The sequence below is a fragment of the Abramis brama genome (genome assembly GCF_963993115.1).
Source record: "Abramis brama genome assembly, chromosome: 8".
Taxonomy (NCBI): domain Eukaryota; kingdom Metazoa; phylum Chordata; class Actinopteri; order Cypriniformes; family Leuciscidae; genus Abramis; species Abramis brama.
This window is the reverse complement of record NC_139970.1, coordinates 11000480-11015247: the sequence shown is the minus strand read 5'-3', so window position 1 is coordinate 11015247 and position 14768 is coordinate 11000480. Positions and strand designations below refer to the sequence as shown.

The following is a 14768-nucleotide window of genomic DNA, read 5'->3' as shown; positions in this document are numbered from 1 at the left end:
TCTGGTTATTCTCCTCTGACCTCAACAAGGCATTTTCTCCCACAGAACCGACACTCACTGGATATTTTCTCTTTTTCTGATCATTCTCTGTAAACCCTAAAGAACGTTGTGTGTGAAAATCCCAGTAGATCAGCAGTTTCTGAAACACTCAGACCAGCTTGTCTGACCATGGCATGTTCAAAGTCACTTAAATCAACTTTATTCCCCATTCTGATGCTCAGTTTGAACTTCAGCTGATCATCTTGACTAATGCATTGAGTTGCTGCCATGTGATTGGCTGATTAGATATTTGTGTTAATGAAAACTAATTTTGAAAATGAGCAAACTAAGAAACCAGAACATCTATTGTAGAGTATATATTATTTAAAAAATCCTGGCAACTATGAACTCCTGGGTCACAAACAATTATCTTGTTCCAATCATTTTAGCAGAAAACTTTCACAATTTCACCATTTTGTGTTTGCTGAACACTTAACATGGAAAAACCACAAAGAAAAGTCTGCAATGTAAAATATATTATGACCTAGATTACAATAAGTACGGGTTATGGGTTTAAAATTAGGCAGGTCACTGAGGTCGCCACTTATGTCTAATGTAAGAGTCCTGAAGCAAAAGCACTATCTGTCATCGTGACTCTTGATAAAAGGAAAGCCGAACCTTAGAAGCCGAGTTGTGTGCTGAGCTCTGGACAGTGTTGCGTGTGTGTTGTGTGTGTGTTTGAGGACTCTACTCACTGATTTGCATGTTCTGAATGTAAAAAAATATAAATGTGGGGCCATTTGAAGGGGATTAGACAGGGTTAAACCTCTTGGCACAATAACCCCCCGCCCCGCACAGGACTGATGCGCTTTACAGGAGCAGATAATGGCCAGAAGCCCAGAGCGAGGAACGGGCCAGAATGAATCCTTAAGAAGCCCTTGAGATAAACATGAAGAGCAGTGTGCATCTGTTTAATGTTAATCCAGCATTAATTAAGAAGACGTGCAGTCAGCTGATGGGGGTGTGTGTGTAAAATACCTGCTGAATTGTGCTAACAGCAGGAGACCCCATCAGTGTTCAGCAGATCAACATCTTATTAAAACTCCCTCCAAACACACACACACACACACACACACACGTCTGCGGCTTTAAGAGGCACTACAGCATATGGCTTTCTGGAGGAGCATGTTCTTTATGATCAACGAGAACACACAAATATATAAAACACAGTCACACCAAAACTTAACAGAATATTGGTGATACAGCACTCGTGGAGGATCGCTTATAATGTTTGACTGTTTTTAAAACAAACACAGGAAAGCTAAGAATTTCAAGGTTGAAAGAAAAGAAAAGTATTTCAAGAAAAAAGTAAAGTCAGTAGAAGAGCAGAACAATAGAAGGGAAACCTGTCAAGAAATATCCAGGACATATTTCATTGCAAAATTAAAAGGAGGAAATTGGAAATTGCATTTTGCTTAAAGAAAATTGAGCTTATTTTATGATCTGTACGATTTTTTATTTTTTACCAATGCAATAAAAAACAAAAAAAAGTACAATTAAATGTTAAACCATTGTGGTATTTGTTGTGCTGCCTATAATTTATGTCGCTTGAAGTAAAAAATAAAATAATAATAATCATTGTACTACAGTAATTTTTACTGGGGATATATGTTTCATTTGAAAATAATGTCAATGCAAAAGAAAAAAGGCAGAATCAAACTGAAACTCAATCTGAATGAATGAATAAATAGTATTTAAACTATCACTAGATTTATTATGCTATAAATGTAAAAAAAAAAAAAATCATTGTACTATTGTATTTCTACTGGGGATGAATGCATTTATTGTCATGAAAGATGTCACAAAGCAACAAACCAAAAAAAAAGGCAAAAAAATTACAAATTATTGTTCTTTTCATTTTGGGGTGAAGTGTAACTAGCTCTTTTTTAACTTAATTCTAAATTCTGAAAGAAGAAATAAATAAATATAAATTTAATTGTAAGTATTAAACCATCACAGTATTTGTTTTGCTGCTTATAATTTCTGCTGATTTAAATAATTACAGAAAACTAAATAATTGAGCTACAGTAATTTTTACTGGGGATAAATTTGTTTAATTTTTGTGAAAAAATAAATAAATAAAAAAACCTCCTAAAATAGGCTTCATTTTCAAATTACTTGCTTTTCATTTTAAGGTGAAAATTTTGATCATGAGGATAGAACTAGTACAGGCGTAATCAAACTTAATTCTTAATTAAATAAATAAATATATAGCCTAAATATTATGAATACCAATATGATCACCACCATATTATAAATTCCTAATATTATCATTAAAGAACCTACCAAAAAGCAGCTAATAGTGACCATCAGATTTCATAATTCATCACAAATCTGTTCATAAAGCCCTGCAGACTGTGATGGGGCAGGGCAATGAGTGTAAATGTTTCGCCGCCGCCTCTAAACGCAGCACTGGACCGGAGGCCGTTTCCACAAACACAAGATTATCATGATACAGATGAATAATTCAACAGCAGATCTCCAATCTCCATCCTTAATTACTGCCACTAATATCAGCCTGAGTAATGGAGCGGCGCACTTCTCTTCTGCGCTGTTTATATTGCATCTCGCCTCTGGAGGACAGGAAGTCTAGACCATCGAGCAATTAACACACGCATTAGTAATTCAGTGAGGATGGCTGACCTATATAATATTCCGGCTGATCCCAAAACATTTACCATGCACAGAAATATCAACAAACTATATGAGCTGAGGGTTGTAACTGAGCAAACACAAGCACACAGATCAGAGAAGCCATGGAAACACTACCATAGCTAGTCATTAATGTGTGTTCCTCCAGGGGGCGCTTCGACACTCACAAAACCACATTCAAACTCTCAAGTTTTTGTCTGACGTGTGTGTGCGCGCTTACAAGTCTTACATTTATACATTCATTAAAACCCTTTCCTATTTGTGTTGCATTGCGATTCTAGTCTAGCCTAGGTATATTCACACACACACACACACACACTCACCTCAGAAGTGCATGTGACTCTGCGTGGATGCGGCGCCTCCTGCTGGAGCTGGTACACTATTACAATCACACAGGACAAGGGGAATATACTGTTTATTATACACACATATCTAACTGCATATTTCTATAATGTATATGGCTTCTTTTTTTTGGAAAATGCAGTTGAAATAACTTTTCATTAGCTGTACCCTCTAGATAAAACAGGGTAATTTACTTCTCTACTAGAGTTATGTTTACTTGTGAAATGTTCCTGCAAAGAAAGTTTTACAGAAAACACTTTTTTTGCACTTTTTATATGTCGCTGAATTATAAAGTACACTTACAATAGGATTTCCACACGGGAGGTCTGTACTCATCATTATCTGAGGAAAAAAAGAGACATTATTCAATTAAACAAGTGAAAAATGACACATTTAAAATGAAACGCTAGTAGAACTGATGTTTACACCTGTATGTATTAGTGATCTGACATGATTATGTGTAAGCCAAAGCAAACATCACCTGTACACTTCACAAGAGCCTCACCTGTGTGTGTGTGTGTGTGTGTGTGTGTGTGTGTGTGTGTGCGTGTTGATGGTGTGAGACTGCCGTCTGCTGGACAACAGCAGGAGTTGCAGTGTTTTATTTTTTATTTTATTTTTTTCTAAAACCTATTTATTACTATTATATTAATTTTATTTGACAATGCAAGACACAGAGGAAATATTATATTATATTATATTGGCCAAAAGTTTGGAATAAATGCGCCTTTATAAATGTTTTTGAAAGAAGCCTCTTCAGCTTGCATTTCTTTGATACATATTGAATATTATTACAATTTTAAACATTTCTATGTGAATATACAGTAAAGTGTAATTTATTCCTGTGATCAAAGCTGAATGTTCAGCATCAATACTCCAGTCTTCAGTGTCACATGATCCTTCAGAAATCATTCTAATATGATGATTTGATGCTCAAGGAACATTATTTCTGTGGAAACTGAGACACACTACCATTCAAATGTTTGGGGTAAAAAAAAATAAAAAAACTTTTATTCAGCAAGGACATATTAAATTAATCAAAAGTGACAGTAAAGACATTAATAACATTACAAAATAATTATATTTTAAATAAATTGTTTGTTTAACCTTCTATTCATCAAAGAATCTTGGGTAAAAAAAGTATCCCGGTTTCTAGGGAAGGACGATATGACCAATCGTATATCAGGATATGAGTAATATTATTTCACGATAACGATATGCATCACAATATAGTTGTTTTTGCTTTGAATAAGGTTTTTAGATATCAACATTTTTGATACCATTGAAATGTCATCATTCTTATCACCATTTTTAATATAATTTAAAAAACTAATTCTAGCCTAAAAAAAGTCAAGCTTACTGAAGACAAGTAAACAGTGATAAAAAAAGAGCAAAGAAAACAATCGAACAAAGACACAAATGAAATAGACCTAAAACAACCACTAGAAATACTGCATAAAATGTATAAAGCAATCAAATGTATAAAAAAAAAAAACAATGGATAGTTTTTGCTGCATAAATTAAGTATACATTTATTCTTACTAAAGTTACAAAAGCAATTAAGACGAGCAGTGAGAGATTTTCTCTTTTATTGATTAGCATTAATAATGACAGCAGGGAAATTAGGCTGCTGTCACTTTAAGACCGACTGCAGATGATGATGTCTGGAGGATCATGTGACACTGAAGACTGGAGTAATGATGCTGAAAATTCAGCTTTCATCACAGGAATAAATTACATTTCATTATATATTGACAAAGAAAACAGTTATTTTAAATTGTAATAATATTTCTAAATATTACAGTTAGAGGTGGGCGATATATCGTTTAGACGATAATATCCAAATTGTTGCCTGGACGATATGCAAAATTGGGATATCGAATATTTCATAATTTGACATGAAAAGGCCAAACATGAAAAGAGCTGAAAGAAGTTAAAGAGAAAACAAATAACGCACACTATAACCTTCTAAACAATTATATGTATCGATTTTTAATACTGTAGGGCAGTACTATTCCCGGAAGCAACCTCCGATGGTCCCGTGTCGTCAAAAACGCACATTCATACGTAAATTCGAAATAGTGCGCGCAGAATAGTGCACTCTTTTCTAAAACGCCATAAACCTAAAAAGCTGCCTCAAAGAACCAGCAAAAGTAATGATTATGAATATGTAAATTATTGCAATATGACATTTTAATTGCTTATTAACTTCTGTGTCGGCTGCAAAGATGAAGTTGACGATAGGCTATTGACTCGTGATCTTCGCAGTAGGCTAGTGAACGCACCGGAGAAATGCACATTTATTAGGCTACATAGTTTTATTTTGTTTTGGATGGTTTTGTTTAGAACCAGCTTTCTGTAAATAAATTTCACATTTTTTAGGCCTGTGAGGCGAGTAGGCTACGGTTCGGTTCATGATGATATAATCTCCAGTTCAAGCACCTTATGTTGTGATAGCTAGCCTATATTTACTTTTCCTATGTATTAAATCCAGGAAATTGGTTAATGAAAAATTTATTAAAATTAAGATACAATTAATACAAAACGAAATTCGTTTTAAAGAAAGGCTTTGTGCTTTCTGTTTTGAGGTCTCTGTGAAAGTTTGAAAGTCTTTTAGTGCCGCTTTCAGAGCACTCGCGTCCATAATGGAGAACTGTCACGTGTTTTTTCCTCATAAATGCAAACACGAAAAATAAAAAACAAAAGACTTTTAAAAAAAGACAAACCATCAATTTAAAAAAAAAAAAAAAAAGGATTGATTTATAGCGTTTTGGGGAAAAAATGGATGGATTTATAGCGATTTGAAAAATAAAAAGTTTTAATTTGAATTTATCATCAACAATATTGTTGTTTGATTTAATAATCACTGTTGCAAGAGGTGCCTAGTTCCGTTTTTTTTTTTTTTTTGTAAGGGGAAAAAGTAGGGGCTACCTCAGATTCTGTTTAGTTAGCTCCTTTATTGTTTTTTTCTATAGCCTAGGCTACAATAATAGGTCAGATGCAGCAAGTCAAAAGACCAACTGGACCTTCTTTGCCAGTTTGCACACATTTCTTTGAAGGATGGCAAAAATATCGTCTGAATATCGATATCGAGTTCGAGTTATTGGAAAAAAATATCGAGATATTCATTTTTGTCAATATCTCCCACCCCTAATTACAGTTTTACTGTATTTTCCATCAAATAATTAAATGCAGCCGTGATGAACAGAAAAGAGACTTCTTATTTTTACTTCTCTCTTTTTTTAAATACAGGATATTTTGCACAGGACACAATTTTTGGTGGCGTTTCTGAATGAATTTGCTGATAAGCCGACAGTAAGATGTAGATGCTTCTTCCGAGTGTTCATTATAAGATGAATGAATACGAGCAGGAAACCCTGTGTAAAGAACAATAGAGGAGAGGAGAGGCCCTTCACTTCACCACTGGCCCCGCTCCACAAGACCACAACTCACTCTCACTCTCTCTCTAAGGAAAGAGCCTCTGACAGCTTCCTCTTCCTTTCACAGAAACATCCAAAATAGAAAAAAAAAAAAAACATTCTATTATGTTCATCACAAAGGGTACTTCCAGGTTTGAAGCATTTGGAAGAGCCAGTATAAAAAATATCCTGGCTCTTTTCCAAGCTTTATAATGGGAGTGAATGGTACCTGAGATTTTGAAAGCCCAAAAAAGTGCATCCATCCATCATAACAGAAATCCATACGACTCCAGGGGGTTAATAAAGACCTTCTGAAGCAAAGCCATGCGTTTGTGGAAGAAAAATATTAATATTTCTAACTTTATAAACTATAATCAATGGCATTCAGTTACGACCGTACACGAGTCTAGTTCCGGCCGAAGAGTGACCTCTGACCCGACGCATGACGAGTGATGTAGGAGTAGAGCTGAAAAAAATGTGTCCCGCATTTTCATGTCACTACCGAAACAGTGTGTGTTTCAGTCCATTGGCTGAGACTGATTTTAACCACACCCCCTACATTTCTGACCAGGAAATATTCCTGTGTGCCTCTCTCTCATTATAGATAGGAACCGTCATGTTGAGGGAAATGTGTTCAAAAGTCTGAAAATCTGAGTGTAACTTTAAAGGGATAGTTCACTTTGAAATACAATTTTGGTATGTTTTAGCTTACCTCAAGAGCATCCAAGATGTAGGTGTCTTTTTTTCCGCAGTAGATTCAATTTTGATATTTTTAGGTCAAACCGTTCTTGTCTGTCAGTCATATAATGCAGGTCTGTGGTCACCACCTCAAAGAGCACAGAGTCCAAATTAAAACAATTCCCCATCGTAAGTACACATTGATGGCCTGAGACACGAAACGAGCGGTTTGTGTGAGAAAACGAACAGTATTTATATCGTTTTTACCTTTTGTACACAGCGACGTCCAAGTGATCTGAGGGCGCGGGCGCTTCCTAGTGTGTGACGTGTGCGCAGACTGGTGCATAGATATATACACTAGATGTCGCGTGTCTCAGGCCATCAATGTGTGCTTACGATGGGGAATTGTTTAATTTGGACGATGGGGAATTGTTTTAATTTGGACTCTGTGCTCTTTGAGGTGGTGACCATAGACCTGCATTATATGACTGACAGACAAGAACGGTTTGACCTAAAAATATCAAAATTGAATCTACTGCGGAAACAAAGACACCTACATCTTGGATGCCCTTGAGGTAAGCTAAAACATACCAAAATTTAATTTCAAAGTGAACTATCCCTTTAAGGGACGTCACTACAAAAAACACCTTTTTTCTGCAATTAAGCAAACTTTTTTGGGTATCATTCCATAAAATTTAGTTTTTATGTGTGTAAAAGAACTGTGCTAGGTAACCATGTGCTGGCTATCATCTTTGAGCTAGGCTCAAAAGTATCTAAAATTGTCACTACCGAAACATGTGGTGAAGTTTCGGTTGTGACATGTTTTTTTTTAGAGATATTCGAAAAATTTAGTTTGTGTGTGTACATCTGTTCAGAACTGTGCTAGGTAACCTTGTGCTGATGGCTATCATCTTTGAACTATAGGCTCAAAAGTATCTAAATTGTCACTACCGAAACAGTCCTGACCGAAACATGCCATCATTGTTTTGGTAGTGACAAAAGGAACACATAATCATTTATTTGGGGGAAATAAACAAAGTTTTTGTACAGTTATGCAAATCATTAGTATCTTAGTATGTTTTAGTAGTGTTTTAGTATGCGAGTTAAATTCTGTAATGTGATGTGGTCGCTACCAAAGCATCACTGTCACTACCGAAAATGTGCCGACACGACATGCACGTTTTGTCTAAAATAAAGTATACTGAATTATCAGCTAAGATGATATTATAGTGTTTGGTTCAATGTATATTCAAACTAATGAATCATTAACTTTGAAATCAGTATGATTAACTTAATGCCTTTTACAAAGAAAGATTGGGTTCAAAATACAACAAATCTTATAAATTACACTTAAAATTGTAATTGTTATTGATTTACATGTGAAACCCTTTTTTTTTTTTTTAAATAGCAAAAAATATATTTACAAGGTAGATGTAAACAAAATATTAATAGGTCAATATAAGCCTTCTTATTGTGTTTCGGTAGTGACAAATTTGGGGAGAGGAAAAATATTCCAAAACTTTCTGAAAATACAATGTGATAATTAACTGCACAATTACTAGAAATGTGTACCTTGGATATTATACAATTTGCATACATAAATAATGTGTGGAAAAAGACAAAAAAAAAATCCAACTCTGACTTTGAACCAAGTCTGTAGAATGGCCCATTCACCTAGGATGACTTGAGGGCAAGTAAATTATGGGATTTTCTTTTCTTCTTTTCTTTTTTTGTGTGAACTAAACCTTTAACACTATCTTCTTCTAACAGTCACACACTAGACCTGATAATCTGCGTGTATGATTCAGCATTACATAGAAAAATTATGTTTCCTCATCCAAAGATAAGAGCACACATATTTTTTTTCTCTCCATAATGTCAACAAGTGTTTGAGGCATATCCTTAATATCAAATTCAGGTTTTAGGTTCAAATGTATATGGTTTTTCATTCATTTGAATCCCCTTTTGTTCATTTGAAATGGTCCTGTTGTGACATTATTTTTGATTAAATGTATAAAGCGCTTATTCTATAGTCCAATAATTAATATGAGCTCATAAACATCTTGCGTATTAATTTATGCTTAAAATATTTTAGATTGAGTCAGAGAACATGTGTTTCTCCGTCCTGGTTCAATGGTATTTACCTGTTGCTATATGAAGGACGATCCTGCGACTACTTCAACAAAGCAAAATACTGACAAACAAAAGAGAAGAATAACCTGATCTCCTTCAGTAACATCAGAACAATGACAAACTGCAGGGTGAAGTCAAACTTATTTTGACCACATGATCTCATTGTGACACACAATAATGCAGATAAAAACACTGATGGTCAGTGACTATTGTTACTCTCCACTGAAAAAACGATACAATATATCATCACACGCCCAAAGGGAAATCTGTCAAATCTATGTGTGTGTTTGCTTTCACACACATTACACACTGCGATCTGTTGGCATAGAAACTATAATAAAAGCAGTGAAATATGATCGACTCACCGAACACATGGATGGCCATTGCAGTCAGAGATCCAGATGGACAAAGGTTTGAACAACACACACACTCTGCCTTATATCCTCACATCCAGTTATCCCACAAGGAACGAATCTGATTATATGATTATATTCTTATGGCGATGGGGTTTTGATGAATTGTCCAATCTAGGAATCCTGCATAAGCGACGTTGCCGAGCTAAACTTTAAATCCCAGCGAATCCAACAGCAACTGAACAGCGAGCACTGGAGAACGAGTGTGTTGTGTGAGGACAGATGACCGGGTGTGTGTGAGCAGCAGTTGTGATGAGCGCTGTGTTTTACTGCAGGTCTGATTCACTCCTCACATCCCAGCACATCCCAGCACTGAAGTCGCCATCTTGTGAGACCACATGACCAGATCCACACACACACGCGCGCGCGCGCGCTCTTCCTCAGGGACTGCAGCCTCCTCATGGCGCGTTACCATGGAGACCCCTTCTCTGTGACGACATGATAATGCAATGAACTAACAATGAAAAGTTGAAATGTGAAAAAATGACGGCAAATTGTGGCTCCCTTTTCGGTGGAGTTTGCATGTTTAACCCAGCGTGGGTTTCTTCTGGGTGCTCCGGTTTCCCCCACAATCCAAAGATTGTGAACAGGATAGGTGAACTGGAGACCCTAAATTGGCCGATGTGTGTGTGTGTGTGTGTGAGCCCTGTGATGGACTGGCCACACGTCCAAGCTGTTTCCCTGCCTTCAGCCCAAGGTGTTGGGACAGGCTCAAGCATTCCTGCATCCTAGGACAAGCGGTTTGGATTTGGAAAATGGATGGATGATTCATTGCTTATGAAGTCATAATTTCATTCCATATTGCTAAATTTAGTACGAAAAGGCGAACAAATGATGTCTGGATTAGCTTCTTCTGATTTTGTTGAATGTTTAGCACTGCTGTTGAATCGAATTTGCTCTTCTGAAGACTTGATGTTTGCAGGGATGAAGTCAAGTCATAACCTGGAAGAGTAATTAGCCACTGGTTTCCTCAAGGGTTTTCCTATGGGTTTTTATATTGGGGGTTTTCAATTTATGAGTGAAATAAGGCTTGTGTTAAATATACTTGAATGTTTTACTCTATAAATCACACCCATATCGAAAATTCAATAGTATGTTTTTTTTTTTTAAATAACTACATAAGAACTTTTTGTCGAATATCGTCTAGATATCATTTCTTTTAAACAGCTATCTTTTAAAAACCTGTTTAAAAAAGTAATTTGTTTGCGATTCTGACACTGACACTGCCCTATTATAAAATATTTTGTGTTATACGCTGTCTTTTTCTTGCCATTTTTTGTGGCACCCTGTCTTTCATTATCATATCACAAACATTGCCAAAGTAGAAAACTAATAAACTCATATGTCTATTTGGTTTATATTTGACACAATTTTGACAGAACACTTGTATAAAATAGTATACTAGGTACTCTTTTCCCCAAACAATACAACAAAATAATATCACTGCTGCAATGCAAAGCCTTTGAAGCTCTGCTAAGGCTTGAACCGTGCATTGGTTTAAAGTAAAACAAACTCTCCAATATGTTTCCCAGATGGCCGTGTCACCCTGAACTGAAGTGCGCGTTATACACACGTTAACAGGAAGTTCAGACAATAGCCACCCAGTGGTTGTGCTCAGAGGACTTGAGCCCCTGACACTGCATTTATTGTTCGGCTCTCGTTTCCTGCCGTTGAATAAAAGTAAATATCCTAAAGAGTCTGTTGAGTACGAGAAGACTAAAAAGGGGTGTGAGGCGTGTTGTGTGTGTAGTACGACACTGAAGTAATGGTTATTTTTGACCAAAGATTCTGGATCTTTTGGAAATTGCTTGGTTTTATGTTAAGAGCCCTTGTGATAGTGCTAGATTTCATTTACATGTTGTTAAATAATTATGTAATTTACAAAAGAAATGAATAATTAGAAATCACATCCTAAAGGTTGAGAAACTATATCTCATTACTGCCATTAGAATACACAATGCAATTTTTAACAGGTATGTTGCCAGTTTATGTCCTTAAATCATTCAGTTTAAAATGAGTCTAAAAGCAATAATGTGGTAAATATAAAGGTGCCGGTGACTCAGCTAAAATAATTTGGTCTGACATGTACAACGGTGACTGGGCAGTGCTGGCATTCTCAGCAAACTGTAGACGCACTCGTCCAGAAACACTGAAAGGTCAGTACATCCACACTCTGCTTATTTCCTCTCAGTCTTGTCAGGCTGAAGCTCATGCTTGAGAAAACAATATGATGTGTGAGCAGTAGTTAACACACCCAGTGAGGTGCGGGATGAGCTTCTCCGAGGCTGCTAATACAACAATACCAGGAAAAACACAAGGGGAGCAGGATCACTCCTGACAAAAAAATGTCCGATCTGACAAAGAATCACTCTTTTGAATTGGTTTCTTTAAATAATTCAGTTCAAAAATCACGTTGCAGCAATTATAGTGTGGTTATCCATATATAAACGACACTATATAACGTCTCAGGTTATGTATGTAACCGGGTTCCCTGAGAGGGGAAGGAGATGTTGTGTGAGCTGGTGTCTGATGGACGTGTGAAAACACGCCAATTCTATTGGTCTACAGCGTGGTCAGGTGACATAGCTGTTTGCATCGTGAGACCATAGATGCACGTCACCAGATTCTAATTTCCTGAAGGATGTTTTCAGGCATTGCGTGATCTATGGCCAAGCGACGCAGTGTCTCATTCCCCTCTCAGTGACAGGGTTACATACCTAACCTGAGACGTTCCCTTTCGAGTGGAACTGAACACTGCGTCATGACGTTGATGCTATAGGAACATTAATACCCACATCGCCATACTGAATTGCCATACACATTTTTAATTGTACGTAAAATGCGATATCCGCGTGTTATTCTGTCATGTTTTCTCCCTTTCCTTTTCCCTTTCTCTGCAGAATGTGATACGCTCAACTAATCACAGCGCAGTGAGCGCACCATTCCATGCTTTGTAAACCGTAACGGCGGCGCTTAAATAAACCCGGCATCCTAGTTTTCCTTCTACTTGTGATCCACACATTTTTTTTTTTTTTTTTTTATAATAATTTTGACGGCATTGCATGGTGACCCTGTGGTGGTTTCTGCGGTGGGGAAGAAACGTAAGCCATCGAAATCTAATAATTTAGGCTACTTGAGGAGATTAAGGTGAGGCACGCGGGAGGAGGAAAAATGCCGACTGTTGCTTGTTCTCACACGACAGCATCAAACTTCTGTCACGCTGACTCTTTGACCCCAGGGGATCTTTTGAAAAACTTTCAATTGTTTTACTCAAAGTCAACGAAAACCGAGCAGGACCAAGCCATCTTACAGCTGATCGCCGTAAAAAAAGTTCAGGAGGTATTTCTGCGATGGTGATTTAATGTCGGCTATTTTTAGTCCAGTGCCTGTAAATTATATAAGATTAGTAGACCAAGTTCAGAGGCTGTCATGACTCATATGTGGATCAACTTACTTTGTTGTGTATTTTCAACAGTTAAAATATGAAAAATAACTTTTACATTGATTCAATGGATTAATTGCATTTTGGAAAAAAAACTGTCATGAATTTATTGCATTTTGGGGGGAAACTAATACTTTTTTATAATAAATATCTGAAAATCAAAATCTGGATTTATAACCTAAATATGCTATGTGAAAGTTTGAAACAAAAAAATTGTGGTTTTCATCTGTCCACTCTATTGGTAAAGAAAACACATTATTACTCAAATTAATCATAATGGATTTATCACGTTTTGAAACCAAACTCTTCATATACAACAGATATAGGCTATACAGGAAATGTGGTCATCACTGGTTGTGAAGGCGGTTCATCAATTGCAAACAAGTCATTGCGCATTGTGCCGATCTGAGTCGAAGTCTCACCGCTATTCCTCCTGTGATGAAATATGTGCGTTTCTGTCTCCTAGCGGCTTCACTCGCTGTCGTCTTGTAGTAAGCTGAAGCAAACTCAGATGTAGATGGCTTATTTTCTCCTTCTCGCTCATCTTTTCGTGCGTAATATTGTACTTTGCACAACGCTGCCATTGTCACCGCAAGAACTCTCACGCGAAGATGACAGCGTAGGTTGTGCACAACACGTCAAATCAAGTTTGAAAACAGCCGCATTTTACCGCGCAGTATTTTGATTGGTCAATCTATCAATTAGACTAACACATCAACAATTTCTTATTTTTATTATTTTATTTTAAGAGAAATCTGAGGGGGCCGGACATGTAAATGAGTGGCTACGCCACTGGTAGGCCCCACTACCCAAGGATGAAGCATACTGCACGTCCCACAGGTACACTGAATTTAAAGACTTAAAGGGCACAATCTAATGCATAGAGGCAAAGCATTCTGCGCAACTCAAAAGGCTAAAAAGGAAGTTAATTTGTATAGTGTACTTGATGCCTAGAGGCGAAGCATGCTCATAAGCAAAGTGAAAAAATGACCGACCAAAAGGTTGTGATTTCTTTTTTGGGGTAACACTTTATATTGATACATTCTGTTGACTATGAGGAACTTTGAACTTATTCTAACCCTACCAGTCTATTAATACTCTACTAATACTCTAATGAGAGTTAGTAGACATGTTGGGGCAGCATTACTTCTAGTCATCAGAATGTGTTAAAGGGACCATCAAAATAAAGTGAAAACTTTTTTTCTTTTTTTTCCAATTTATGGACCTTATGGCCAGAAGAGAAGGATTGACCCAAAACAACCTGAGTTCCTGGGGTTGAATCCACATCCAAACTATTTGGATATTAGCCACGACACACGCGCGAGAACTGAGATGACGACGTGGATGGCTCTCGATGTAGTGTTTAAAATGGATCTAACGTGTGCATTTCCTGGATGTCCGAATCGTGAGAAACCGACGAGAAAACGTAAAAGTGCCTTACCAACCAATGCCCCAAAATGAATGGCTTACCTTTCACACTTTCCCATCAAATGATCGTGAGCTTCATCTTCTCAGTTCTCGCGCATGCGTCGTGTCTCTCGTGAACTCATCAGAGCCACACAGAGGAAGATCAACAGTTGAATAAAGTCGTTATTTTTGTGTCTTTCGCACAAAAAGTATTTTCGTCGCTTGATAAACTTAAGGTTGAGC

The 14768-nt window shown here is 36.8% G+C and overlaps 1 protein-coding gene across 1 annotated transcript in view; it reads right to left on the bottom strand.

The window, feature by feature from the left end:
• chn1 (chimerin 1) overlaps nucleotides 1–10032 on the bottom strand; it is a 56832-nt gene extending 46800 nt beyond the window's left edge. Inside the window, exons 1-3 of the mRNA XM_084121601.1 lie at nucleotides 9629–10032; nucleotides 3337–3375; nucleotides 3015–3070 (exon numbers count right to left, since the gene is read on the bottom strand). Of these exons, the coding sequence (XP_083977727.1) occupies nucleotides 3015–3070; nucleotides 3337–3375; nucleotides 9629–9647 (114 nt within the window). The 5' untranslated portion in view covers nucleotides 9648–10032. The remainder of the gene's footprint in view (nucleotides 1–3014; nucleotides 3071–3336; nucleotides 3376–9628) is intronic.
• Between the last annotated feature and the right edge of the window lie 4736 nt (nucleotides 10033–14768).